At 36.0% G+C, this 27,818-nt stretch overlaps 2 protein-coding genes across 6 annotated transcripts; one reads left to right on the top strand and one right to left on the bottom strand.

The window, feature by feature from the left end:
* Positions 1–10: 10 nt before the first annotated feature.
* Positions 11–8,908, bottom strand: LYAR (Ly1 antibody reactive). 2 transcript variants are annotated; one of them, XM_068679910.1, is made up of 9 exons: positions 8,777–8,908; positions 8,044–8,229; positions 6,528–6,642; positions 4,935–5,042; positions 3,976–4,059; positions 3,031–3,376; positions 2,649–2,753; positions 1,685–1,770; positions 11–1,355 (listed from the first exon to the last, which is right to left on the bottom strand). In XM_068679910.1, the coding sequence occupies exons 2-9, from the start codon at positions 8,163–8,165 to the stop codon at positions 1,221–1,223; spliced, it is 1,101 nt and encodes a 366-aa protein (XP_068536011.1). In that variant the 5' UTR covers positions 8,166–8,229; positions 8,777–8,908; the 3' UTR covers positions 11–1,220. The 2 variants fall into 2 exon arrangements, with proteins under 2 accessions (XP_068536011.1, XP_068536012.1); XM_068679911.1 differs by lacking the exon at positions 8,777–8,908 and adding an exon at positions 8,480–8,627.
* Positions 8,812–27,491, top strand: ZBTB49 (zinc finger and BTB domain containing 49). 4 transcript variants are annotated; one of them, XM_068679908.1, is made up of 8 exons: positions 8,812–8,947; positions 10,033–10,206; positions 12,344–13,449; positions 19,231–19,277; positions 23,084–23,157; positions 23,829–23,911; positions 23,991–24,152; positions 26,136–27,491. In XM_068679908.1, the coding sequence occupies exons 2-8, from the start codon at positions 10,055–10,057 to the stop codon at positions 26,804–26,806; spliced, it is 2,295 nt and encodes a 764-aa protein (XP_068536009.1). In that variant the 5' UTR covers positions 8,812–8,947; positions 10,033–10,054; the 3' UTR covers positions 26,807–27,491. The 4 variants fall into 4 exon arrangements, with proteins under 4 accessions (XP_068536009.1, XP_068536007.1, XP_068536008.1 ...); XM_068679906.1 differs by having other exon boundaries at positions 19,198–19,277; XM_068679907.1 differs by having other exon boundaries at positions 8,898–8,947; positions 10,015–10,206; positions 19,198–19,277.
* The last annotated feature ends 327 nt before the right edge of the window (positions 27,492–27,818 follow it).

Below are 27,818 nucleotides of genomic sequence, written 5' to 3'. Positions count from 1 at the left end.
ACAACAAGCATTTAGTGAGGAGACCTTATAAATTTATTAGGGATTTTTATTGCAAGCTTTCTTATAAACAAGACAAATATATACTCAGAAAAACTGGACCCAGAGTATCAGACAATTAAAGTTTTCATGCTTTTAATATATTCAATATTTCTATAAATTCTGATATTTTAGTTACGAACTTTATAAAGGTATACCTGCATAGCTTTCTGAAATCACTACATAATTTTCCAGAACACCATTACCACCTACTGCAAGAAATTTTCACTAGCTTTCCACTACTGTTCTTAAGAGATTACTTCATGGTATGATATTCCCTGTCTGGAATTATTTTGCATATGATTAAAACCCTATAAACTTACAAATTTATATATGTTTATAAACTTATAAACCCTATAAACAAGTAACTTTTCCCATGTAACTCTGTGTCTTGTAAGATTTCTGGCCTTTTAAAATTCTTTCAGTGACTGCAACATAACAAATTATGTATACTTATGGATTTCATGCACAGTCTTTGTATAATTGTAAACAGAAATATTTTATTTAAGGTGGTGTTTTAAAGTCATTTATTTTAGGTCATGTGACACCGCTTACAGCAAAGTTGGTTGAATTACTTGTTAAAACATTAAGTAGCTATGCATGTACAGGTAACAGTCTTTAGATTTTCACTGAATGTGCAACATCATATACACAAACTTGACAGACACTGTAATTATGCATTTTACAACACAGACTTAACTGGTGATGAAAGCCTGTGTATAAAAGCTATAGTGCACAAAGGGGCTAGCAGTCATATCATTTCAAAAAACATGTATTTCCGTAGTGAGGTTTTGAATGTGAAAATTTGCTCTTACAATAGTTTCTACAAAAAGACACACAATCCAAGTCCTGAAAAACATTCATGCCTATAAATTATGTCCATTACTGGAAGAATTTCAATATATTTAGGCAACAACTATTTTCAATGCCTCTTAAAACTTGTACAAAAAAATATACTTTTCCATAAAAATCAAAAAATAAAATATCTGAATACAGATATGCAGCATATCCCAAATGTTCCGTGATAAATTTAGAAAAAGAAGAGGAATTCAGTCTTAAATTCTGCTCTCATATATACAAACCATTTAAACTGAGACCTATGCATGATGTTTGTACACTTGTCAGGAGCATTTTACTCAGTCTCTAAGTCTAAAATGCAAATGTTATGGAAAGTATGAAAACTCTTACTTCAGGAGTTTCACTTTGTCCTTTAAAACTTTGAATTTGGGATTGTTATTCACTTTCTTATTAAATATGGCTAGGATATCCTCTTCTGATTTGTGCTGCTCACCAGCTACTGCATAATACTGAGCTATAACCTGCACAAAGAAAGAGGAAGAGATTTCAGTTAGTAAAGATGATACAATAGAGCAATAATACATAATAATACATGTTAATGTACTAAAAGTACCATGGAATCCATCGTGTTATTGTTTCTTTGCAGAATTTCCTGCACTGAATTTCCTCTCTATTCTAGTAAGCTCTAAAAAAATATGTCCACCTGACATTCTGTCAATTGATGTTCTGTTAAATAATGTCAAACATATTTGTTTATATGGGAGAGGTTTTTATAAACTTTGTAATTACAGAAAAAAAAAAATCTCAAGACCAAAGTAGATTTAAGAACAAAAAAGGTGTTCTACTATACCTTTTTTCGTAGTTTTTTAATTGAAATTTCATTGTCTGGAGCTTGTTTCAGAACTGCTTTGATAGTTCCTTTCCAGTTGAATTTACCTAGAGAATAATTAAGCAATTTATATAACACTGTAAGTAAAATTAGGTATTTCCAAGTCTTCTCTAGTAAGAACCAGCCTTCAACCTACTACTTCTAAAACCAATCCAGCTACCATCACATTTCACTGTTACCTTACTGACCCTACTACAACAGGGTGTCTTAAGTCAGTATATGCTGTTTCTGAAGATTTTAATAGGATAGCCGTGAAGAACCAAAATGCTGGGTAGATTTTACTGAAGTTCTGTGTTTCAGCTATAAAGCAGTAACCCTTACTTAACACAGGAGCAGTTGGAAATATCCCATCTTCCCACCCTTACAGCAAAAATAGAGACTTTCACACAATACCCACTTCAGAGGTCATTAATTGGTTTCCAAAATAAATTAGCAAATTAAGTTTCCAAATACACAATCTCCATGTTCAAGTACAGGTATTTTCCAACAGTAATGGAGTGCATTGGCTTACCTAAGCATAAGCTAAGGTCAAACACAGATAAACCTCAAATTTATGATTCAATGAGCAAAAATGGGGATGTAATAAATACACAAATACAAGAGAGACAAAACTGCCATCATTTTTCTTCTATATTGGCTAAGGTGCATTGCAGCAGGGAAGAAACCTAACGTGGTGAAACAAATATGCCAAATTCCTCACTGTTAGTGAAAGTAAGAGTAGCTAAAGGTTGCTAGCACAAAAGTAACATGAGAGAATTCAGCACCAGGTGTACAGTGTAGCACAGGCTACTTCCTTTGGAACAGAATGCTATGACTGAGGCACAACTTATTTCATGGCTTGCTGCAAAAGTATTGCACTTAAATTCTGCACTAGGTCTTTTGCAGAATAGTTTTTTAACTGCTAGAACTCCCACTTTAAGAATACCTTTATCTGTTTCCACGGTTTCTTCATTGCCATTGGTGTTTTCTGTTTCCATGTCTTCTGAAATGCTTTCAGTTTTCATTCTCTTCTTTGTGATATGAGGTTCCTCTAGAGGTGAAAATTGAATGAAAATAATATTCACAAAAAAGCAGTAAACTAGAAGAAACATTCTTTAAAGACAGTTTCTGTTCTTGTAAAAGAAGATTGCATTGGCTAAGATGTTCACATTTTGTAAAAGGACTGACTACAACCAGCGTGTTAAAAAAATAAATCAAATTTTGTATATGCAATGTTAATTGATTGAAAAATTCTACTGAAGTAGATTATTGATCTTTAAGGCACTGGCAAGTCTCTAACACAATAATACATTAAATAGGATGGATACCTTCTGCATGTTTATGTTTGCGTTTCTTTCTATTTGTTTCCTCTTCTATTTCATTCTGATGGCCATTTCCATTTATTTCAAATTCATTCTCCAAGCTCTCCTTTCCTTTTTTAGACTTTTTATTCTTCTTTGTTTCTGAGTTTGCAGGCTGGTTTTCCAATTTCAGTTCTTTTTTCTCTTTCTTGTTGTTCTTTTGTCTCTCTTCTTTTCGTTCTCTCTTATTCTTTTTCCGCTCAATTTTATCATCTGTAACTCCATTTTCTTTTGCCACTGTTTTTTCCCCAATTTCTGCAGTCTGGACTTCTTCCTTCTCTTGTGATTTGTCAAGTTCTTTTTTGCTTGACACCTTTTGTTCAAAGACAGATTGTTACAACTTTTACATGCCTTTTTTGATAATGCAACTTTTATTCAGTAGATTATTCATGAACGCCACCAATATCCTGAATTTGGTCTTAACATCACAGGAAAACTGTTATCTTGCAACAAAAATCTTTAGATCTGATTAATTTTATTTTTCTATGTTTTACAAAATATGTTGCATTATGTAAATAGTGTATTTATTACTTTGATACATGTTTAAATACTCGATTCTCAAGGCATTTAAAATGCAGTATTGCAATTTCTAAGGGCACAAGGTTGATGCGAATGCCAGAAAACATGAATATGGTAAGACAGACCATTAGGTACTTCCTACATTAAAACAATAGTCAGCAAACCCTCGTTAGCAGGCAAAGATACCTTTCTGAAACTGCTATTAGCAATTAGTCATATTACCAGAATACAAGTGATAGGCAATGTGCAGCTCAAAGAAGTGTCCATGTAGTCTTTTAATATATGTTTGCTAGAAGTAGTAAGAGTTGTCTCTCCTGTAACTTAAGAGCTATGCAGATAAACATTTTTGACTGCATTCCTGTTGTTTGATATTGAACATCTAACTTAACTTACATCTCTGGTTGCTTCAGAAAAAATATCCCACACCTGGTCTTGCAAAGTTGTGTCAGTAATTCTCAAACTGTTCTTCATCCAATTCTGTGCAGGAAAAAAAAAACAACAGACACAAGCAATAACTTAAAAAGGTGCATCTCATTTTTTTCTTGATTACCGTATGTCCAATTTTATTTTTTTTTTTAATTTAAGAATTTGATTACTGCTTGTGATGAAGATCTGGTTGGATCTTTAATTTCTATGAATACCTTGTAACTCCATGCTAAATTGTTCTGTTTTGTACCTACATATTAACGCCTATGCCATGCCTTTCAGTTGTCTCACCAACAGTAATCCAGAAGAGGTTAATATTAAAGACTACTCTCAAGTTTTTTAACGGTGCTGGTTGTGTTAATGTCCTGCTAAACCTTTTGGCAGTGGAAGGGGAAAAAAAAAAGGCCTAGTTGTAATTCTTTATTGATACAACATAAAACATTTGGAATCTGCTATGCCTTGTGAAGCAAAATTCAGTGAAGCATCCTTTGAGTCAGAATGCTGAGCAACAGAAAAATTCTGAAAGAAAGAGCATCTCAAAGAAACCAGAGTCACAGAAATCAGAATTCTTTAAAAATATGTCTAAGAATATGGACATTCAATAGAAATTGCAAATTAAAAAAAAAAAAGTTTTTAGAAAAATGAACAAGTCTACACATGGAATCATCCAAGCCTAATCTCCAAGTCTGACAAACTTTGTGAATCTCTGGCTTAACAACTAATTAAAATTGCACTGTAGAGAGTCCTTCTATGAAAAGAGAAATATGTTTCAAACATATCCTATTTGAAACTTGGCTATTACACTATCCACTTCCCAATGCTCAAATAAAGCAATTTGTATCACCTTTGTTGAAAGAATGGCACTCGCTCAGAAAGTCTATTTTTAAGCTCACTGCACAGACCACTAAAAATCTCTTAAAACATACCTGAAATTTTGCTTTTTTTCTTGGAATGTTATCAAAGACACGCATTTGCTCCAAAATGTTCCGCACTTTAGGGCTGATATTTGGCTTCTTCACTACTTCATGAATTTTCTGAATGAAGAAAACCAGAATGAAATCAGCAAAGCAGCGTAACGATCAAATGATGCGTGCAAGGTATGCAAGTTGGAAATACATTTGACAGAAATCACACACAGACTGTACAGCCTGCTGAAACCACTCCATAAGCATGAAAAAAACCACTAACCTTTAGTTTTATCATTAGATTGCGTAAGCATCAGTTACCTGTATAAATATTCATACTTATGCACTAAGCAGAGACAAGCAGGACTGCTCACCAAGTTACAACCTATAATAAAAGCATTTTAAAGTAAATTAACTGTATTATACAGTGGAGTCCTGTGAAAAGGGTCTGCATTGATTAAAGGAACCATCAACTGCTTGATTGTTTTTTGTAGAATTTTAATTTCTGGAGTTAACTATGAAAAGCAGGCCCAAGTTACTTGAACAGCACTGCTGCTTGCTGTGGCAGAAAGCTCACACTGTACTCTGAGCTTACCATTATTTAAAGATGCAGCCACTGGACACTGGAAATCCTTCCTCTACTTGTGAAAATCTGCTTACCGAAAGGTTTTATGGACCTGTCAGTAATTCCTCTCTTTTCTGTGCAAAAGATACTTACTACTGACATTTTTCATAGCAACAGCATTCACATCATACTGCCTTCGAAATTCTGATGATGTTATATCTCAACAACGACACTAACCTGTTGACTTTAACAGTATTTTTTATATGCCTTGAGGATGAATGTAGTACTTAATACTTTGTTGGATTGTCTTCTATATGAGATAGAAGTCAACAAATCCGTGGATAAAGATGAACTAAATTTATGTAATGGGGTTTTAAAAACATGCTTGTAAGTTTCTTCTTAAAGCCCTTAAAGGAAACTAATAGCCAAAAGAGGGTAGGTTATTAGGACAGGAATTGTAGGAGACGTCTCCTGTGATCCATACTCTGCTATTCGACATATTTACAAATGATCTGAAAAGAGGGCAGGAAAATTTTCCTAATGATATGAAGCTATGCAGGATGAGGACTGTGAAGAATTCCAGGAAGGTCTTTAAAACGACAGGGTTTAAGTTGACCACTGGTGCTTAGAAACAAGATCTTGGGATTGGAATTGCCAATTCTATGAAAATGTCAACACAATGATCAGGAACAACCGGAGAAAAAGAGCAAAATAATGGACAAAAGTCATTAAGAGCAAAGAAAGAAGCAGCAAACATCATTGTGACACAGAGTAATAAAGTCTACAGTTCATCTGTATCTTGAACAGTTTATGTAGTTCTTGTAACCTCATTTCACAAGGATAGAGTGGAACTATAAAACTAGGAGGAGATAGATTTGAAATAAACACAAGCTGTATTTCTTACCAGCAGGAGCAACAGACCTGCCAAAAGAATGTCGTAAATATTGGGAAACACAGATCTTCGGTTTTATCCAGTAGAGACTCTCTAATATCTTTAACAATTATCATCAACAGTTATTTATCGTATCAGTATTTAATATAAACCTTACCTGAATCCACTCCTGTTGTTTAGCATCTCCTTTGTTAGCTTTGGCTTCAAAATCCTTTCCACCATATTTCTGGTCTTCACTTACACACTTCACATGGTCCTTATAGTCATCACCCCTGAACAAAGAAGATTTTTAACTACAGTTCTGTAAAGCATTTCAGTCCTACAAACTATGCAACACTTATGTAATCGGAAACTGAAGTAATAGGTAGTATCTGTCATTTATGCCTCAGTACTGTCAATGCTCATGTAAGAAAAGCTCAACATGGTTAAGTACATGCTTATATGACTGCTTACATTTTTGTCATGCTACAGCATTCAGCAGAAATTTGACTTGCAAAATTAGATCTGAGTCTTCAGTATACTGCTGCATTTATTAATAAGTCTTACACACATTTGTTCATGTAATATGCAAAGCTGTTAGCAAATACTTGTTTTATGACTCACATCGACACACTTTAAAATTAGTAAGACAGGTAAAAATGCTTGCAAAAAACTAATTTCTAAATATGGATACACTAGCATAGTAATGCAGCTTTAATCAACGTGTAAGTGACCCCAAAAAGGAACAATTACCACAAATCTTAATCTTTTGTCAGTGAAGTAAGTACCTGGAAATAAAACCATTATTTGAGAATAATCTCATTTTCTTAGACAAATACATTTGTATTTTGAAAGCAGATAGTAGCACTGCTTTCTTCTATGTGACAAGAGAGAAGTGCTTTTGAGAAGTGACAAGTTCAGCATTTTGTACATTACTGACAATTTCACTCTCTCTGCAGTAGCAGAATAAAAACAGCTGTGAATCGAAAGATGAAATAATAGTTAAAAAAAATAAAACACTGCAATTCTGTTTACAATGTGGTTTAATTGTCCTTTGGTCACAGATCACAATGCTTAAGAATAGCAGCTTCTTACTGTGAACACTCTAATGTCACCTGGCTGTTAGGCAACTTCCCAATACTGTATCTTGGAAACCCATAATTTCCCCCAAAGGATTTACATTTTAATATTCAGCTGCCTAACTTAATACTTCAATTAACATTTAAGGAATGACGAGCATAGCAATATTACTTCTAGCAATGCCTAGAAGTAGTATCCAGTGTGTAGAAACGGTCTGAGTGCATATTCTCAGCCTGCTTTATCTAATGCTAACGGCTTTCCCAGAAACATAAATCATGATTCTTGTCAGTCTTATGCCAATGTCCAAGTAGGATCAGGAAAGATACCCAAAGCTGCTCACACTTCCACTCCAGACAAGTGCAAGGAGTATTGCTGCACATCTTTCTGCTAGTTCAGGAGAACCTCCAAAGCCCTTGTTCACACTTTGATGATTAAGTTTGAAATAAACGTTCCCACTTAAATGTGGGAATATAAATTTGAATTATTTGAAAAGTGGAATATAAATTTGAATTACCCAGAAATTGCTAAAGTTAATTCCAACACACCAAAGAAAAACTTTAAATTTGTGACACCCACTGCAGAGTGAAGAAGGCTATTTCCCAGAATTTACCTACCAGAAATCCTTGCCACAATCCATGCAAGAAAGGCACTGGCAGTTTCTGCAGATGTTCACATGTTTTTCAACTTGTGCTTTCTTCACAGACTCTCCGCAGGTATTGCACGTGAAAACAACCATGCTGGCGAGCGGGCGGCAGCTCCCCTCTAACAGGCACGATCCTTCTCCCCACACAGGCACAGCCCTAGGAAGACAAAAAGGAGGGCCTTGCTTTTACAACTTGAAAGAAGCGTTCAGATGGTTGAAAATCGCTGAACATCTAAAGCAGGCTGATTGTGAACGTGCAAAACGTTAAGCGGGAAAAGCTCATTTTGTCTGGTATCTCGAGCACAAGTGAAACCAGCAACCCTGAACCCAGTAACTGTGAAACCATTAACTCCCCCGATCTTCTCGTTTGTCCTCAAACTTTATGGCTGCCAAACGTTGCTGCCCACCTTTAACAGAAAACAAAAAGTTCTGACTACGACCACTGGCGATTCCTCGTGAAATTCACCTCTCCCCTTTAACAGTCCTACGGCTCGACTTTCACCAGCGCCTTTCCCAACCCGGGCTGGCTGCAGCACCCCGTATCCCCACCCCACCAGCTCTCCCCACCCCGGGCTTTCTTCCCAGCCCCGAGCCGATCGCTTGGCAGGCGGCGATTCCCGGTCTCCCCAAATCCTCCCCCTCAGCCCCCAGCCCCGCGGCTCCCCGGGCCACCAGGTCAACCCGTTCAGGGCAATGGCACGTGCCTGCGCCCGCCGCCCCGCTCCCGCTCCGGCCGCTCCGCGCCTGCGCCGGGGGCGGCCCTCGGCTCCCTCCGCCCCGCTCCTCCGAGCCTCCGCCGGGGAGGAAGCGGAAAGAGCGGCGGCGGAAGAGGCCGGGGCTGGTGCTGGGATGGAGCTGGGTGGTGGCCGGAGCCGGTAAGAGCAGAGCAGGGCCGGCTCCGTCGCCTCGGGGCTGAGGGGAGCCTGGGGACTGCGCCTCAGAGCTGGCGGGCGGCGCTGGGTGCCCCCCGGGTGGGGACGCGCACGGCTGAGGCGGTGTGCTGGAAAGTGGGTTTGGTTTATTTGTTGGTTTATTTATTTTAAAGCCTGCTGAAAGGCGTGATTAAATAGCAGGGAGAAGAAAAGCCCGACACGCTAACCTGCTTTAATGTGATAGGAGAAAAAGAAGCACGGTATAACAGTAAATAAAAATGTTGGAGCCAGCGGTGCTCATCAGAGTTGGGAATGAGGGCAACCACTTCTCCAGTTTAAACCGATGTGGTTTTTCTGCTTCATTTGTTAATTAGAAGACTGGCCTACAGGTGTCCTTTCATATTCACAAGTGTGTTGGGAGGGAGTTTCATCTTGCTTCCAAAAAAAAGGAAGTGTAGAATTCAGTATAAATGTACTGTAGTGGAATAATGTTACTTGTTTTCTCTTCAACCTATTAAAAAAGTGACTCTTAAGAGACTTTACATTTTATTAAATTAAATATTTACCATGCTAACTTGTCTAATGAATCAGATTTGTGGGCACTGGGTCTAGCTACAACAGCAGGGAGTATGATACAAACAGTGCTGCTACAGAGTCCCCCCATGTTCAGGTTAAGGATGAAGTAATTGAGGTTATCCTCTACAAATACTACTGTGGTTTTAGGTCTGGTATGTTTTTACCTTAGAAACTTCCCAACAAAGTTGTGTAAATTGATTGTTCTGTGGTTATAGAGTTCTGTTTATTGGCAGCACCGCTAGCACGTTTTTGCAGAAGCTTATCATAAAAAAAAAAAAATCATTAAAATAAATATTTCATATTTATACTGTTAATTTGTACTGGTGAACAATATTATGCCTCATCTTTAAACAGACAAATGTGGCAGTTTAAACTGTCCAGTTTAGACCTGCCCAGACTGTAAAAAGCTGTTTCCTTTGGGAGCTAAAAGTTGTGAAAATGTTCTTCATATTCTAAATTCATTTTGAAAGTTTGATATTTAAAATTCATCTTAGCATTTTATTTCATTGTAGGTAATGTAAGTGATTTTCTAGCATGGACACTGTTGCTAGCCATAGTTGTCATCTTCTCCAGCAGCTCCATGAACAGCGCATTCAGGGTCTTCTCTGTGACTGCATGTTGGTGGTAAAAGGTGTCTGCTTCAAAGCACACAAAAATGTATTAGCTGCTTTCAGTCAATATTTCAGGTATGTGGTAGAAAATTCTTCTATTAAAAAAGTGAACTAAGTGCTGTTATTTGAGGTTTTCTCTGAGAAGGGTATTTTTTTTTCTGGTAGTTCTAGACAATGTAACTATTAGAGGAACAGGTAAAAAGTTAAACTGTTTGTCCAGAGATAAATCTGTATCATGCATTACATCTAATTAAAAACTGTGACCATCCTAATTTATTTTCTGAGTGTATGTAATTAACTACTACACTGAGTTCAGAACTTTCTCGTTCATTACTGGCTTACAGTGCTTCATATAATGGATTCTTGGCAGAGGCCTGCAAACAGTAATTCAGTATAAAAATATAACTGTTTACAAGGAGTGTAGTACTGAACACGAGCAGAGACAGATAAGGGATATAATGGGTGAAACGATTCACATCATCCATTTCTGTTTGGTAGAGTCTGAAATAAAGTTTGAGTGGATATATAACTATTGAACCTCTACATAGAACACATTATCAGAGACACAATGTCTGCGTCTTATGCAGGTGGCTCACAAAGCAATGTCACAGGTTTCCTTCCTCTTCCTATGGCCCTCCCATTGACCTCCAAAATTTCAAGGGATGCTGGTTCACACAATTTAGTGTTTATTTATGAGTAAGCTGTTTGATACGGCTTTTTTGACTTTGCTTCTTGAAGCATCTCAAAACCTTGACTACTGATGCTTATAGAAGAAAATTATTTCATATATTATGAACAGGGAAAAAAAGAACAACAGCTTTTTTTGCAGTAGTGTTGTAATCCTGATGATGATGTGGAATTGTGCCCAAAGACTAAATTTTTAAAGTAGTCAAAGAGAGCTAGGCACTCAACTCTTTCTCAAACTCGGTAGGATATAGGTGGTTAATTCAGTTAGACTCTCAACCCAGATCTGCTTATTATAGTTCTGGTTTTAATTTAGATAATATGAGCCAGATTTATGAAAAATTTGGATGCAGATACTTACGTCAGAGTAGCGTGTAAGTATGAGGATAGGACAAGTTGCAGGGATGCGCCTGAAACTGCTTTTCTTAAGTTTAAGCCTAGGCTCTAATTTGCTTAAGTTTCACTGCTTATTGGTATTATGCCTAGCTTTCAACAAACCTGACTTTGAGAGTTAAACCCATGCAGAGGGATCTTGAGATTCAGGGTATTTCCTGGTGTAGCAGGCTATCTACATAGGAATGACCCGACCCCATATACATCATGTATATACACACACACATACATGTACATACATATGTGTGTGCGTGTGTATCATCATCTACTGTGGAATTACTAGGTTAGAAACTGGGGATTTTAACAGAAGAGCATGAAGTTCCTGACTGAGACAGAGTACAAAGTCAGTCTAGAATTAGTTATGCATATTAAGATCTACAGCTCTGATGTGAGAATACTTTACATCAAATAGAAGTCTCATGAATTCAGACACTTTAAGGATACAATGATGATACAGTGGGGAATGGTTGGGCTACTGTTTTAGGCTCACGTACCTATACTCTTCATTTTTCTTTTACTTGGCTCTTGTTCAGTACCAGTAAAAAATACTCTCGGGGTGATATGACAAAAAGAATTGAAAATAATGCCATCCTCTTATTTACTGTTACCATCCATGTTTACTTGCTGAAAAAGAGCAACCAGTTTTTAGTACAGTTCACTGGTTGTGGTTGATGGACAAGCTCAGTTGTCAGAATAATTTTGCTGACATTGAGGTCCACCTTCTCCTTTTTACTAGCAAATTGCCATGATGGAAGGGGAAGCATTGTTCTGGGTCAATCAACTTTTGCAAACAGTCCACAAATACACGACTGCTTCTAATATTTAAATAACATTGGATAAGGAACTGCAAATATAGGGTGTGTTTTGTTTTCAACACATTAAAAAATAGGCAAAAATTCTTAAAGGATCTTATGCTTTGATTTCTACTTAAGTGTAATAGTATAGGGGTAATAGTATTCAACATATTCAAGCAGTTTTGAAAAGTTCATATGCAAAAACAGCAGTGTAGGTAAGACCATCTAGTATAAGTTTTTGATTCTTAGGCAGTCTGTTGGAAGTGTATGTGTGTATATATATTTTCATAAAAGTGTTTTTAAATTATTTGTGTGTTTGAGTATTTGCCTTATTTTATCAGGACCCTTTTTCAGAATTCTTCAGGCCAGAAGAATGATGTCTTTCATTTGGACATTAAAAATGTAGGTGGAATAGGCCAGATCTTGGACTTCATGTACACCTCTCATCTGGATCTTAGTCAGGACAACGTACAAGCTATGTTGGATATTGCACAGTGTCTTCAAGTGCAAAATGTGTTGAATATTTGCCACACCTTTTTAAAATCTTCTACAGCTGTAGAGCAATCAGCCAGCATGCCTTGTAGTAGTGTGTTTTCTCTGCAGAACACTTTGAGTGCGGATACTGGTTGTGCTAGTGACAGTTATGGAACAAACCTGTTACATGAATGCTCATCTGACACACAAGCTAGTAAAGTCTTGGCTGACCACCATTCTCATGCATCGCAGTCTGTTAATCTTCATGCACCCTCGGGTGATGTACAGAAACAGTCACCTGACTCCTTAGATGGCAACTGCACAGAGCTCCCATTTAAGCAACCAAGTTACTATTATAAACTACGCAACTTTTACAGCAAACAGTTCTATAAGCAAAATGCTTGCTCTAATCAGGAGAGGGTAACAGAACAATCCTTTTCTTACAACACATCTACAGAAATAAACACAGCAGAGAATAATTCTTGTGCTGTCAGTCACTCTGAATGTATTCTGGACACCTCAGATCACTTACCATCAAACTTTCTGGTTCAGTCCTTGAATGAAGCTGCTCCAGATCAAGATGCAGACAGCACGCTTTTGCAGCCCAACAAACAGATGCGGCTGAAAAAGGCAGTGCATCTCAAAAAGTTAAATTTTCTGAGATCTCAGAAATCTGCAGAGCACCCTCCTGAGCCTAAAAGTGATGACAGTAGAATAACAAGAGTAAATGAATCTGTAAATGAAAGTACCGTGGACGTGACAAATGTCAGAGTTACTGAAGAAAAAGAAGCTGAAGACTTGGTGAATTCTGAGAATTTTGAACAAACTGTTGAAATTGAAAGATCTCAAGGGCCTTTGGAACAAGAAGGCCAATCTCAGACTCTTCAGTCACAGAGACAGTATACTTGTGAATTATGTGGGAAGGCTTTCAAACACCCAAGCAATTTGGAACTTCATAAAAGGTCTCATACAGGTACAGTAATCAATAACTTGGTCTGCAGACCAAATATTTCAATTGATGAGATTAAATAAAACTAAAGCAGATATAGTAAGATAACTTTTATAGTTTTAGTTTTTAGAGTCCTATTTTGAGGAACATTGTGTGATATTTCAATGAAAATTTAATTTTTGACATGCGTTTAAAAGAGGCATTTCTAGTCAGTTTGTCAGATTGTTCAGAAGCCCAAGGCAGATAACAACAAAAAATGGAAATGGATAGAAGAAAACATAAGTGTTCTTGAAAAACACAGTTCTCTCTCATCATATATTCATTGTGAACCAGAAGTGATAAGAGCTTGGTGGTCATTTCTTTTTGACCTGTTAAATATAGTATTTAGTTTATGTTTTTTCCTAGTATTAACAATTTTCATGATGTTCACTTAGAGAGTGATGCAAAAATAGGCTGCAGAGTAAATGGGATTAAATTTACTTTGTTCTCAATACTTACAGGTAATGCTGTTTTTAAACCTAGCACAGATTTAAGTATCTTTTTATTCTAGTGAAAAACAAGACCCAGTCTAATTTTGAATTAAGTAATTTGTCTTTTCAATTTAACCAGCATGTTCTATATTTCTACAACTTTAGCTTTGTTTTTCATAAAAGGTATTTTTTTAAAAAATACCTTTAGTCAAGTAACACCATCGATTTCATGCCTTTGAGATGGCATTGTTCCTGATTAACCTGTTGAATACTTCTATCCTTTTTTTCCCTATAATAAATATACAAATGTATCTTTCTTGGTCTTATCGGATAAACAACACTTTCCAAATGATGCATGTATTGTTACTTTGATAGCAAATGTGAGTCCCTCTTAACAGACACTAATTCATTTTGTTAATTGAGCCTTAGTATTAAGAATTTATTTATTCATGTGAGTAGTAGAAAAATCATTCCAGAAAATAAGAACAGTTTGCACTGATTCCTGAAGTTTTCACTCATTATATTTGACTTTCTGTATGTTCACATTACTGGTATTATTGTTTTAATTTGGTCTCCTGTGACACAGTTGCGTGTCTTTTACCTCTGTATTCTCTTTGCCTTGTATTTTTTAATTTGAACTTACATCATCAGGTATGTTTTAATATCCTACAAATTTCAGGAAAATAGGTGGTCAGATAGAAGATAGAGCATCTAGAGAAGTCCCAACTGGGGGAGAAACTCTGAAATTGGTAAAATGTGAGTTTATGGTAGAGAATAAACATGGGAGAAGCCTGTTATAATTTGCACTTCCTTAAGATATCTTAATCACTGGAAGGAAACTGTATTTCATGAATCTGATGCCCATTAGACTACTTGCTTTTTTTAAGAGTTTGTTGCCTGAGTGATAGACTTAATTATTGTATGATCCTGAGTCTGGTAAACCATTTGAAATAACTTTAGAAGGGGTAAAGTGAACTATGAACTTAATGTATTTATTGTAACTTAAAGGTTAAAGGAGTGGACCGGGTACTAAACTTCATATAGCAAATTGACTAGGACTCCTGCTATGAGTGTTTTAAAATTTTGATTTCTATAGATGCAGTGATCAGCAAATGCTTACCAGTGTAGGAAATGGAAAAAGAGGAAAAGGATTGCAGTAACTTTGTAAGGTTATTTGTGTTGCTACTAATTTCTTCTTTTTTGACTTCTGTACATTTACACCTGCTTCCACTTCACTTGAGCTCTAGTAGATGTTGTTACATTCCACACAACGCACCATGTAAGAAAAGCGATCCTAGACTTGATTTTGTTGCTGCTGTCCTCTCTACTAGTCTGTGTTTATATTAGATTCAGGAATTCCATGCAGTTTTTAATGCACTGTGTTCTTCCCATAGTTTTCCAAAAGTTCCAAACTTGAATACTCCTTAACGTAGCATTAACATTCTTCTGTACGTGTGCTAAGCTGATAAAGTTTAAGAACATAAGTTTAATAAATAATAATCACATCAAAGAAGGATGAAAAATTATTGAAAGAATATAAATGAACATGCCTGTTTGCTTACCTGTTTTTCTGGGGTCATGGTACTTTGTTTTTAAATACCAGCTAGTGTGAAAAGAATACTTGGGAAATCAAAGCAGACATTGAGTAGGATGTTAGCACAGGAAGGATGTATAGCTGAAGGTACAGAGCACATCAGCATCATTAATAAGTACACTGCTAGTTAAGTATTAATGTAAGTATATCCTCAAAGCCATTTCTATCCATATTCCACCTCAGAAAGCACAGCTAAATATCACAAACTGTCATCTGATCAATTTTATTTTAAAATGTGTCTTTTCTAGAACTGAGGGCAAGCAAGCACTTAAGTATTATAGTTCATACTGAAAGTCCTTCATATCTGGCTTTGGTGAACTGATAATGGAAGTAAGTTACTAAAAAGGATTTTTCACAATGGGAAGCCATGTTTTAACCCACAAACGACAACTTTTTCAACATAAGTGCTGTAGTGGCCTAGTTGTCAAGAAAGCACATGTGAAATTCCCTGTCCCTGAGAACTAGGATTACTAAAGAATTGACAGGTTTGTATGGTTGCATTGATGAATTGTTTACACAAAGCACAAGCATAATGTGTTCAACACAAGGCATTGTATTGGGCTGAGTAGCTGTTTTAATTGTATTGCTAATGGCCATTTAAAGGAATCTCTAAATAGAGATTATTGGATTTACTTATAAGATTGGCTTTGACTTGATTGAGTATTGTAATTTGTTTTAATTAGATTGGCCTCGGTGGCAGAACCTGTCTAGAAAAAAAGGAAGCAAATAAGCAGTTCACACCTATCCAGTAAAAAGCGATTATTAATTTTAAAAAATATTTTCAGGAAATATCTCGTTTTAAAAAAATAAATTGTCAGGATTGAAAAAAAAACAGGAGCGGAGTTAACTGTAATGTAACATACTGTTGATCCTCAGCATTTTCATTCTGAGCTTGGCTAGAGCAAGCTGCCAGCGCTCCATGCATTAGTGGGTCCTGCTCCTCATCTTTATGATCTCTTGAGGACTTGAGGAACACTGCTGCCTTCATGCCTTTCTTCTCTGGAGCCGATATACTGCTGCACTGATCCTACTACTGTGTACTTTATCATTTCTTCTTGCAGTGTTGAACAAGAAGGATGCAACAGAAGATAGAAAATACAAAGCAGTCTAAAGGTTTAGTACCTTAGTCTCCTGGATACTCGTTTAAGCGTCGTTATAATTGTAGATCAGGTACTTTTTTAATGCAAAAAAAAATCTCTATTGCTTTTGATCCAACAGTGTTATTTGAGAATAACACAGTGTTGATCTCAGATAAGGTTTTCCTTTTGGAATTCAATGACAGTCATAGAATAATTTAGGTTGAAAGGAACCTCTGGAGGTCATCTATTCCAACTCTCTGCTCAAAGCAGAGATTTGGGTTGTCAAATCAGATTGGATTGTTTTGTAATATCTACAAGGGCAGAGATTGTCCACAACCTCTCCAGGAAACTAGTTTGAGTGTTTCACCATCCTCATAGGGTAAAAGTTTTTTCCTATTATCTAATGATATAACTCATGTCTGTTGCCCCTTGTCTCATCACTGTGTAGCTTCAGGAAGAATATGGTTCCATCAGCCTTCCCATTAGATGATCGTAGACAGAAGTATGATTTCCTGTTAGCTTTCTCTTCTAAAGGTATGGTCTCACCAGTGGCACGTAGAGGAGAATCATCTTCAGCTTGCTAGCTGCACTCTTCCTAATAAAGCCTGGGAAGCAGTTAGAATGCATTACCTTGCATTGCTGCAATACTCCGAGTAATTTAGTATTTCTGCTGGGATTCATCTTGCAATAGGCTACTTGGTTGTTTGCAGTTTTATGCGAGCACAGACCTGTTCTCCAAAAACTAATTGGATTGTTTTTTTACAAAGTTTTTAAAATTATTTTATCTTTTATCATCGGGGGTTAAAAAAAAAAAACTAATTATTTGAAAAGGAGAGTACAGTTTTAATGAGATTGCATGCAGCCTACAACAACCATTGTGAACAATTTGAGTCTTGAATTTTATCCTTCCCCTTCCAGGTATTTTAGGGTGGATTTCTGTTCAGTTGACATCTTTTGTGTCAACATTAGCTTTTTGCTGTAGGTAATTTCTGCAGAAGTTGCCACTATAGTTTTTTGTCTTCCATTCCAAATTACTGCAATGCCTCTGTGGTTGTCAGAAGCTTTCCCAGTTGCCACAGTTCTGGCTTCCTGTTGGTTTCATGTATATTTGTGCTGTCAGTGCCAGAACTTTCAGTGTTTTGAGTACTTAGAGACATATTGAAATCCAGCCTCTGTATTCTTTAGAGTTGATTTATTGGTTTCTTAATTTTTAACTTTAATTGAATAAAAGCTTTATTGAAATTGAAGTTTTCTATTCATCAATACTTAGAAAAAGTAGATTTAGCCTTAAATTGGCAGAGTAACTGGAAGACTGCTGCCTGTTTGTGAAGCCATATAACTAACTATGTTGACTCAGTGGTTTAACATCTAAGATAATTGCATTTGATCCCTGATCCTGAACGATGCTGAAACAGCATCACCTTTATTTGGCAGCAGAGATGGAAAATGGAACCTCAACACCTGGATATTGCAGATGATGCTCCTAATGAGGATGGAGGAAGAATGGTGATGTAGTGAATACCTGCTTGAAAATAAGGCCATGGCCAAGAGGTGCTCTGTAAAACCAGGAGAATGATTATTAAAATAAATGACTCAAAATCTAAAGATTTTTATTTATCACAAAGAATGAAACAAAGTGTAAAATCTGTTTTTCGCTCTGGAAACATCTGCATCTAAAGCACAGTGATTTATACTAATTCTTTAGTTTCCTTGTATCTGTGGGCCAGATTACAGATGTGCTTTTAAAGTACAGTTAGACTCGAAAATATCACTAGAAGTCTGACTGTCATTGAATTCAATGTTATTTGAGCATTATTATTTTCTTTGAAAATTCCAGAAGATGTGTAGAGATTTTTATCAACTGTAAAAAACACAAACTATGCAGGGAAGAAATACTTATGAAATACTCCAGGGGATAAAACGTAATTAGATTTTTGTCTCTGACTAACAGCAATAGTACTGTAGCACTCTAGATTGAGCATCAAGTTATTTTCAAGTGCTAAAGTGGGCTGCACTAGCTTTTTACTAATGTTACTCAAAGCTAAAGTTTTTGGAGATTCAAAAATACAATTTTTAGATGAATAAATTCAGAATTTTAAAGCAAAATATTTGGGTTAATTTTCTTATACTCCTACGCAGATTGAGAGCTTGAAGGCAAGTATGTTTGCTGGGAGTGAATGGCTACATGCTGATCAGAGATGGTATGGTACCCTTTGAGTGGAGAAAACAGAAATTAGCTGCTCTGCATTCCATATTCTTTTTAAGAGAGGGCCTTTGTGAGTATAAGTGGAAGGACTGGTGTATTCTGTAAATTTTTTTGTTGTTGTAGTAGGACCCTGTCATCTGTTGTGTTCCAGCAGGTATGGCACTCCTTTCATGTGGGGGAAAAAAAGGAATTAATAATAATATGTAGCACTCCCATTCATATCAAAATTCTTCTACTTATTTTGAAAAATAAATTCTGTTTCTGAGCAAGTTTGCCTAAAAAGCTCAATGGTTAATGCTGTACTCCCCTCTTATGTTTCCCCTTAAATATATGGGTAAGTGTCCTTTCGGGGATATTCTTATTTTTACATTATATGTGTTTAAAGGAAGTGTACCAATTTAAAGGATTTTTGTTCTCTTGCAGCTATTAGAAGTTCTATGTTTCTTCTCCTTTTAGGTGAAAAACCTTTTGAATGTAACATTTGTGGGAAACACTTCTCACAGGTGGGAATATTTTATATTATGGTATTACACTTGAAATTGAAATGCATCTGTGTATTGATTTTAAAAATAAACATGTCCATAGATTAGTTAGTTTTGCTCGGAGAGACTTAACTTCAGGGGTAAAATATTAAAACAACTTATACGAAAAAAACACATTAAATGTTTTAGATTTCTTTTACATGTTTTGTACCTTTGATTCTGTCTGCTCTCAGTAGATGTTTGTTATGTATTTTGTCTTCAAATGAGTGTTTAGACATGGAGTCACAACTGATATAAAAGAGCACTTTCATTCTCACTGTCCTATTGCTTTATATTTAGGAATGCGTTCTGAATTTTCATCAGTGTTTAAAAAAAATAGAATTTTATGTGTATTGTATTCATGGTAGTTTCATCTTTGTAAATGGCAAAAAATAAGCAGTTTTTTTAGTCAGATTAAAAAAAAAATGGCATCCATATAACTGAGCTCCATTTCCTCTATAATTAAGTACAGCAGGGTCTGTCTGAAGTTACAAAACTCAGGATTTTTAAGAAAATTCTCATGGAGTTCCCTATTTATATACCGGGCCTAAACTTTAGCCCTCTTATTTTGCCCTTCATCGCATGCTGTTCTGAGTACAGCAGTTTGTTTTCATTTCTAAAATTTTGGTGCCTAGTTGTCTTGCGTTTCCAAAATTTCTATACCTTTTCTATTTTCTTTGGAATATTTACGCCTAAGTATGGGAGGCAGTAGACAGGTGCATATTTTTATACTAAGATAGCATAACAAATATCATCTAATAAATCTTGGTTTTATGTGTCCTGGTTTAAGGATTAGACATGTAGAATCTTTGTCCACTCACCCCCCAGTGCTTGTGTGTATCTTGCTCCAATTTTGTAGTCCACTTGTGGGGTTTTTTTGGCCTGTGAATCTGATGCAGTTGCACACTCCACCCCAGTGGGGTATAACAGGGGTATAATGCTGCATCCAGTGAGCAATACTGTTTCATCGTGATTATCAAGCCATTTGAGCAAAACTGGGTCTGCTTGTTAGCCAGAGAAAAAGCTTTTTCATTCACTTTGATGGATTGAACTAGTAGTTACTAAAAGAAAAATAGTGGGTATTTCCAAATTCCATTAAAAGTACTTTTGGCAAATGGAGTTGTGTTCTGTACTCTAGATCCTACTGTGGGGGGAAGAGGGAATAAAAAAGCTTCTTGTATGCAGGGTGTATGACAGGTAGGACAGACTCCTCATGCAACACGCATTGCATTGCTCCTATTTAATAAAGAAAAGAAAAAAAAAAAGGAAATTTCCACTTTTTAATTAAACACTCTTAAACAGTTTCTCTCCCCTCCCTGTTACCTCACTTGTCTAAAGGTATGGATAGATACGTGGTGATGTGTGATATATATTCTTCCAGAACATGAGCCATGGCATTCAGCTTGTGTATTACACTTCTTCCTCACATCATAAATGGGAACTTACACACTTGTGAGTGTACTCAGTACTTGAGTATACAGATGGAAACTTGCATACTTCTTGCTTTTGAATTGTGCAAATAAGTGAGACCAGAAAGTAAGATTTGAGGATAATTACTATCTTTTTTTTTTTTTTTTACTGAAATGACCATCTCTGATCTTGGGCTGTGTTAAACTTCTCAGCCTACAGGCACAGAAGTAGTAACACTTTTCTTATTTAAGCTTTCATGTTCTGTGCTTTGGAGACAACACAGTTGTTATGCTGAGTATGTCAGCTCCTCATGAATTTTACTGATGTTCTACTCGATGCAACGTGAAAGAGAAAATGAAGAAAGCAGAGAAAACTGAAACAGGAACTCATAGTCTGGAACAAGTAACAGTAAATTATTTTAGGAGAAAAAGGGTTCTTTTGTACTTCAAAGTCTGCATCTTTCCCTGCTAGTACACAGCCTCTGGTCTCCTCTTACTAGTGACCAGGACATCATGCCTTACCTCCCAACTGCCTTCTGCTGCAGAGCCTCTTCAGGGGGCTGAAAGGCATTAGCTGCTTTCTAAACACATGCCAATTGCAAATAGAGTAAGTCTAGTATCTCTGTCTGGTCTCTGCACTTATGAGGAGTGGTGTGCAACCGGTGTCAGTAAGATGATTATTCTGAATATTTATTTTCCTTCACTGAAATGCTTGCAAAAGTCCTCTTATGTTTTTTTATTTGTCTGGCATGTCATGCTATAACCAAGGCTGTGTGCAACATTACAACCTTAGGAAGGTTACTAATGTATTTTTTTTTTTTGAGTATCTCAGAGCAGTTAATAACAAGCTCATACCCTCATTAGGAAGAAGTGACAGAAGATTATAATAAATAAATAAATCTGCTTGCTACTTTCTGTAGAATGCTATTATTCTAAACTAAAAATGTCTGTATGGGAGGTATTTCAGAATAAGTGTTGCACTTCAAATTCACATTCTCTCCTAATCGAGAATAACAAATGCATTTGATATATTTTCTTTTGTGGCATGGATAGAGGTAAAGGTTCTGTCTCTCGGATGTTGCTCTTAAATGCACTTCTGCATAAATCCTCAGTCTTTGCAACACAAAGTCTTTACAAAAAAAAAACTTTATTCCATGGAGAAGTCAGTTCAGTCCATCATCTCCCACAGAAATAGGTACCCAGTGCCTCTTTTTGAATCAATTTCAGTGTTGTAAAGTTCAGCTGTAGAGGACAGTGGTTCAGTCATCTATCTGAAAAACCGTATGGGGGTTACAGAAAGCTCTCTGTGTACAGACTGATTCATTTAATATTGTTTTGTGTCTGTGTCTGCAATAATTTAGTTTTGGTATATCATAACCTGTGATTACAGTCATTGATCATTAAAGGTAATTTATATCTAAAGGAGTTAGGAGAAATTACTGAAGGGTCCCATTTTTGTTGCCTTACTGTGACTAAGGAGGATGTGATAATCTTTCTGATAGAAGAGACCTAATATTCCTTCAGTGTACTTAGATAAAACTAAGCAGTTATCCATCAGAGGCAACAGAAGCGTTAAGAACTGACCCTGGGATAGTGTGCAGTTTTTTGTGGAACATCTGTAGCTCCTCTGTCCAGACTGGCTGTATTTTATGCCTTAAGAACTGGATTCTCAATGGAGCAGCTGTTCTGAAGCACTAGTGGTTTATTAAAAACGCCATTAGTAGGATGGTTTTGTCTAGTTGTCATTGCCTGGCTTGCCTGCAAGCTAGCATGATTTTTACAGGATTGGGAAAAGAAAGAAGTGTAATGAAAATAAGTTACAAGTAATCCTATTTGTTGATTTCTGTACTTCCTGTTCCATTATCTTCTGATATGAGTAAATATTTATGGCTTTGGAGCACTTAGCTGTGAGTGTTTTATGGATAGCAAAATGTTTACCCTTTTTCTTTTCTTTTTAACCTTCTGGTAGGTGAATTCAGACGTCCCGATGTAACAGTATATTGTTTGTAGGACAGGGAAAATGAGACTAACATGAACCATATCGCTAGTAAGTTTTCTTCTTGACTGCAATCTAGATAGTGTCATTTTCATTTATAATTGGATCTGTTTTCAACTATAGGTTTTTCTTTTTTCTCAGTGTTTGATTGCAGGCTTTTTTTTCTCCTGTTCTTGTCAATGTATAATTGCATACATAAGCAATTTGTAGTTGGAGTACATTGTAGTCTATCTTTACTGCTTGAGTTTCTACATGCCTTGTAGTATTAACTGCTTCAGAATTAAGAACAAAAAGCCAGTCTCGTAGTTACCATCATTAAGTTTTTATCTGCATACAACAACAGATTAGTTAAATTTAAATGCTTAAATTACTGTCCCTTTCAGGCAGGTAATCTGCAGACACATTTACGTCGACATTCTGGTGAAAAGCCATACATTTGTGAGATCTGTGGGAAAAGGTGAGTAGAATTGTTCATCCTGGTAAAGTTACCATGTTAGAAGTCGATTGTTTTCTTTCATCATCATGCTAAACTAAGGGACAAGAGCTAGGGCAGTGTGCTGATGAATTTTGTCTAGAAGACATTGAGTTTAAATATTAACATACATAATATTTGCAAGTATCTTCTTGCAAGTCTCAGTAAGATAAATGTGTCATACATACATACGTAGTCTGTGGTCTTTGTTTTTTTATATATTATCTTTCGTTAAGGTTATACTGTTGTGTATTTGTTTTCATTATTTGGTCATATTGTTTACATTTTTGTCCATTTTCTGAGAATTATGTAGTATGGGAAACTTGACAGATTTAAGTGAAGTATGAAATATTTCTGCCTTCTGCTAACAGGTGACAAAATACACTAATTTAGGAATAGTATTAGTACTTAAACTATGTTCAAGAAGAAAAAAGGTGAAGAAGTGTTTTTTTCCTATTATAAATTTAAATAGACATTACCAGCTTCAAAATGTTTGCTATTTTTTGTTTTGTCTTTTAACATTTGGGTATATGTGTTTTAGATTTTAATCCTTGTTCAGAACATCAGATATTCATAGTTAGTTTCCATTTGATACTCAATAAGGAGAATAAGGGTTCTTATAAAGACAGTAATTGTGTTTCCATGTTATGTTACAGATTTGCTGCTTCTGGTGATGTTCAGCGTCACATTATTATTCATTCTGGAGAGAAGCCTCATCTGTGTGATATCTGTGGCAGAGGTATGCCTTTAAGTTTGTTTGTTTGTTTAAGTTAAAATGTGAGGAGTCATTTTAATCTGTGACTGTCACATTTTTCTAGGATTCAGCAACTTCAGTAATTTAAAGGAGCACAAAAAGACTCATACAGCAGATAAAGTATTCACCTGTGATGAATGTGGGAAGTCATTCAACATGCAACGAAAATTGGTAAAGCACCGAATTAGGCATACGGGAGAGAGACCATACAGCTGTTCAGCTTGTGGTAAGACTTACTCTGCATAGTCTTGGTATGTCTTTGCTTTTTAAATAAGGGAAATAGGCTATGTCAGCAGAATAACAATTAACTAAAATAATTTTAAATTCATATTTATGAAGGTTATGAAGGTTTTTAACAAAACTTTCTGTTTTGCATCCTTCATAGTTTATCTTTTTGTGGATCAAACTGTTTTAGCTATTGTAAGTAAGTTCAGAAATGATTTTCAATTGAAGAATGCAGAAAGGAAACAAGGAATCAATATGTATCTGTTTGCTATAGGAACACTGATACTTGCTGCTTCAAAACATTTTTTATTTTCTGCTAGAAAGGTAGGTTTAGAATCACTTGGCTGTTAGTGGAATCTTCTTCTTTTCTTTCTTCCTTTTTTCTTTTTTCCCAGTTGGGTACTGTTGAGATTGAGCTGCATTAGACCAAAAGAGTTGTTAGTAGTGTTTTACTACTTTGCTTCAACCTCTGGAATAAAATCAAAACTTGATCAATGCTTCATACCACAGAATATCCGTTTTCAAACTCTGCTAGATGGGTTATGTTTCCAAGTGGTCTGCAAATTGCTCTTTGATCAGTGATTCATCCTAGTATAACATAGTTTTCAGAAATTTCACTGTGTATCTGTATCTCCGTGTTACTTAGTATCCTGCATAGTACTTAATTTTCTGCCCCTAAGCGCTGTTTTGGTATAATTTCATCTACTTTCTGAGGAAACAGCTTTGGAGGAAGGTACTTACCATATGATAATATCCAACTGCAGTATGTTTTATTTGTAATGTCTTGAGGCAACAACAAAATCTATAATTATTAGATCTTGCATCAGAGAGAAGAAATACAGACACTCAGGATATGAAAGTATAAACAAAGATTTGCTTTACTGCCATTAAAACAAATTTATTTTCATCTTGTCTTATAGTGGGCTTTTGATCATTTTTCAGTTTTAGCCAGGTCATCTTGTACTGAGAGCAAGAATTGTGCAAAGACGTGATCGAGTGTTAAGTCGTTCATTCACATTAAATTCACTAAAATTCCACATGTACTTCTGCAGTAATTTGTAATCTTACTTTTACTGTTTAATGGCTTTTTTGAGGAGATATCCATGCAGTAGAATGAAAAATACACCAAAAACTGAGACTGTAATTTTACTGGGCTTTCAGATAATACTGTTTGTTTTAGTTGGTATCTGTCCATACAGAACAACGTAATCTTTAACATAGCTAAAGTGAGATAAAATCACAAAGAGGTATGAAATTATTCCTGTTCTCCTAAAGAACATGAGGTGTCTGAATCATATTCTGGAAATTAATGCTTTCTTTTTCTGTTGCACTTCTGCACTTTGCCTTGGTTTGGCCCCAGTCACTTTTTTCATTAAAATGTGGTAATTGCGTTTATTTGAGCCTGTGGTTCTGAAAACTGGCAAACAGCTAACTATTTAGTTACATTTTAATATTTACAGCAATAAAAAGTTAGTTTTGACACATTCTCTGGATAGAATATTAAAAAAAAAAATGGTCTGCTGCAATATGTTAGCTCACTGTTTACAAAAAAAGCACTAGAAGAGTAGTTCCTCTCTAATGAACAAATCATTACTTTCTGTGATGCAGTTCTCACTGGAAGAATACAATTAGAAGCTTGTCAGCATGCTGTTTTACGAGACAGAGGAATTTGATTGATCTTTTTATTTTACTTTTTTTTTTTTTCCACAAAGATTGATACAAATCGAGGGCACTCACAGCTTTCAAATACTAATGGATATTCCTGTCTCTAGAGACAAAAACAAAAGCACTGTGAAATCCAAAAATCAGATCAAGGAGAAGAAACAAGTAATTGAATTGTACGAATTGAAGGAACTTGCTTGAACCCATTCTAGATAAAGTACCACAATTGGCGTGTACCATAGCTCATCCTTTCTCAAATTAAAATATGTTTATGTACTTGTGTTAAGTACAAAATAGTAATATTAACACTTCTGTCTTGTAGGGAAATGTTTTGCAGGCTCTGGTGACCTGCGTAGACATGTGAGGACTCACACGGGAGAAAAACCCTATACCTGTGAAACTTGTAACAAATGCTTCACTCGCTCTGCTGTTCTGCGGCGACACAAGAAAATGCATTGTAAAGCCACCGATGAAGGTCCAAACACACTCGACGAATTTGCTCAAGGGATGGAAACTTCTGATCTTGAGAAATCTCAGAATTCAGACACTTTTAGCCAAGAAATGTCTGTTACATTATTACCAGTTTCAGTTAAATTTCCCATTCGTCCAACTGCAAATTCAACTGAATTTGATAATTCTGCAGATTCTTACTGTAAGCTGCGATCAATGATTCAACACAATGACTCAGCAAACCAACAGAAAGTGAATGTGGATTCTGCTAAACTCCCAAAAGCTCAGACGCAGCAAACGCCACCAACACCATATGCTTATACAGATGTAGATGGATCTTCTGCAGAAGAACCCTTACAGGCTGATAATATTTCCATGATTCGTCCCTCTATGGTTACTTTGGACAGTCACTGTAATGATCCACTAGGCAGTCGAACATCATCTGCTGCGTACAAGAATACTGAAGGACCGTTTTTCTCTAGCATGACCCTCTGGGGTTTAGCTATGAAGACTTTGCAGAATGAAAGTGAATTGGAGCAATGAGGGCTCAGGTTACTGAATCAAAACTTAGAGGCATTTCATGCAATAGATATATCTGTGTTGTGATTACACTGCAGTGTAGAGAGGTCTGAGCTAGTTTTTAAGCCAACTACTTTGGGTACTGCAAGATCAAGGTACACATGCCCAGAACCCAGTGTAGGCTGCCTTTGCATTGCTTCTCAGCAAAGTTCAAATCTAGTTTTGGGGATCTTTGTTCTTCTGTTACTGCACTGTGTAGCTGTTCTGTTGTCAGGATTTGCTAAAATTTGCCTTTTTTGTTTTTCAATCTGGTAATGGAAGAAAGGATGGCCTAATGTCAAGTTTCTTTCTGAGTGCAATTCAACTGTGGGTTGTCAGAGTTTTATGAGGATGTAAATATGAAAAGAGGGAAACATTTGAACAAATCCCTGCTGAACCTGAGTTTGAGTAGTGGCTTTCTTACCAGTAGGACCATTGGTTTACATGACTTGAGTATTGTGGTATTAAAATTAAATGTTAAATACTGGACAATATTTGTGATAGTGCAAAATAACTGTATATCTAGAAACTTTATTTTTTTTACAATAAAATCTTTTTTTAGTATTTTATAAACTATTTTGCACAGATGATTATTTGTACAATGAAGACCGAGGTCAGGAAATGCTAACTTAATTTGAATAAATGGAAGTTGTTTTACATTTTATCTTAATTGCGCACTTGGTTTCATCTTTTTGTGAAAGCTTTTCAATAACAAAATTCTATCTGTTCCAGGAGTCTTTACAATGCTAATGGGAATATAAAATACGTGCAGTCAAAGTACCAGTAGATTGCCTTGTATTTCAGTGAATTAGTGTAAAACATTAACTAATTAATGGAATTAATAGCTTATTACTGGATAGAAAGTTTGCTTACAGGCATTCTCTGTTCTGTTGCTTGGTTGTATTCATTTTCAGTATTGATCTGTTCCTGCATGTTTGACTGCTTGCTACGGTCATGTGAGTTTTGCAGGTCTGACTTTTTCCAACCCATCAGAAAG

This window comes from Anas acuta, chromosome 4, assembly GCF_963932015.1.
Source record: "Anas acuta chromosome 4, bAnaAcu1.1, whole genome shotgun sequence".
NCBI lineage: Eukaryota > Metazoa > Chordata > Aves > Anseriformes > Anatidae > Anas > Anas acuta.
This window is presented reverse-complemented; position numbering and strand designations above follow the sequence as displayed.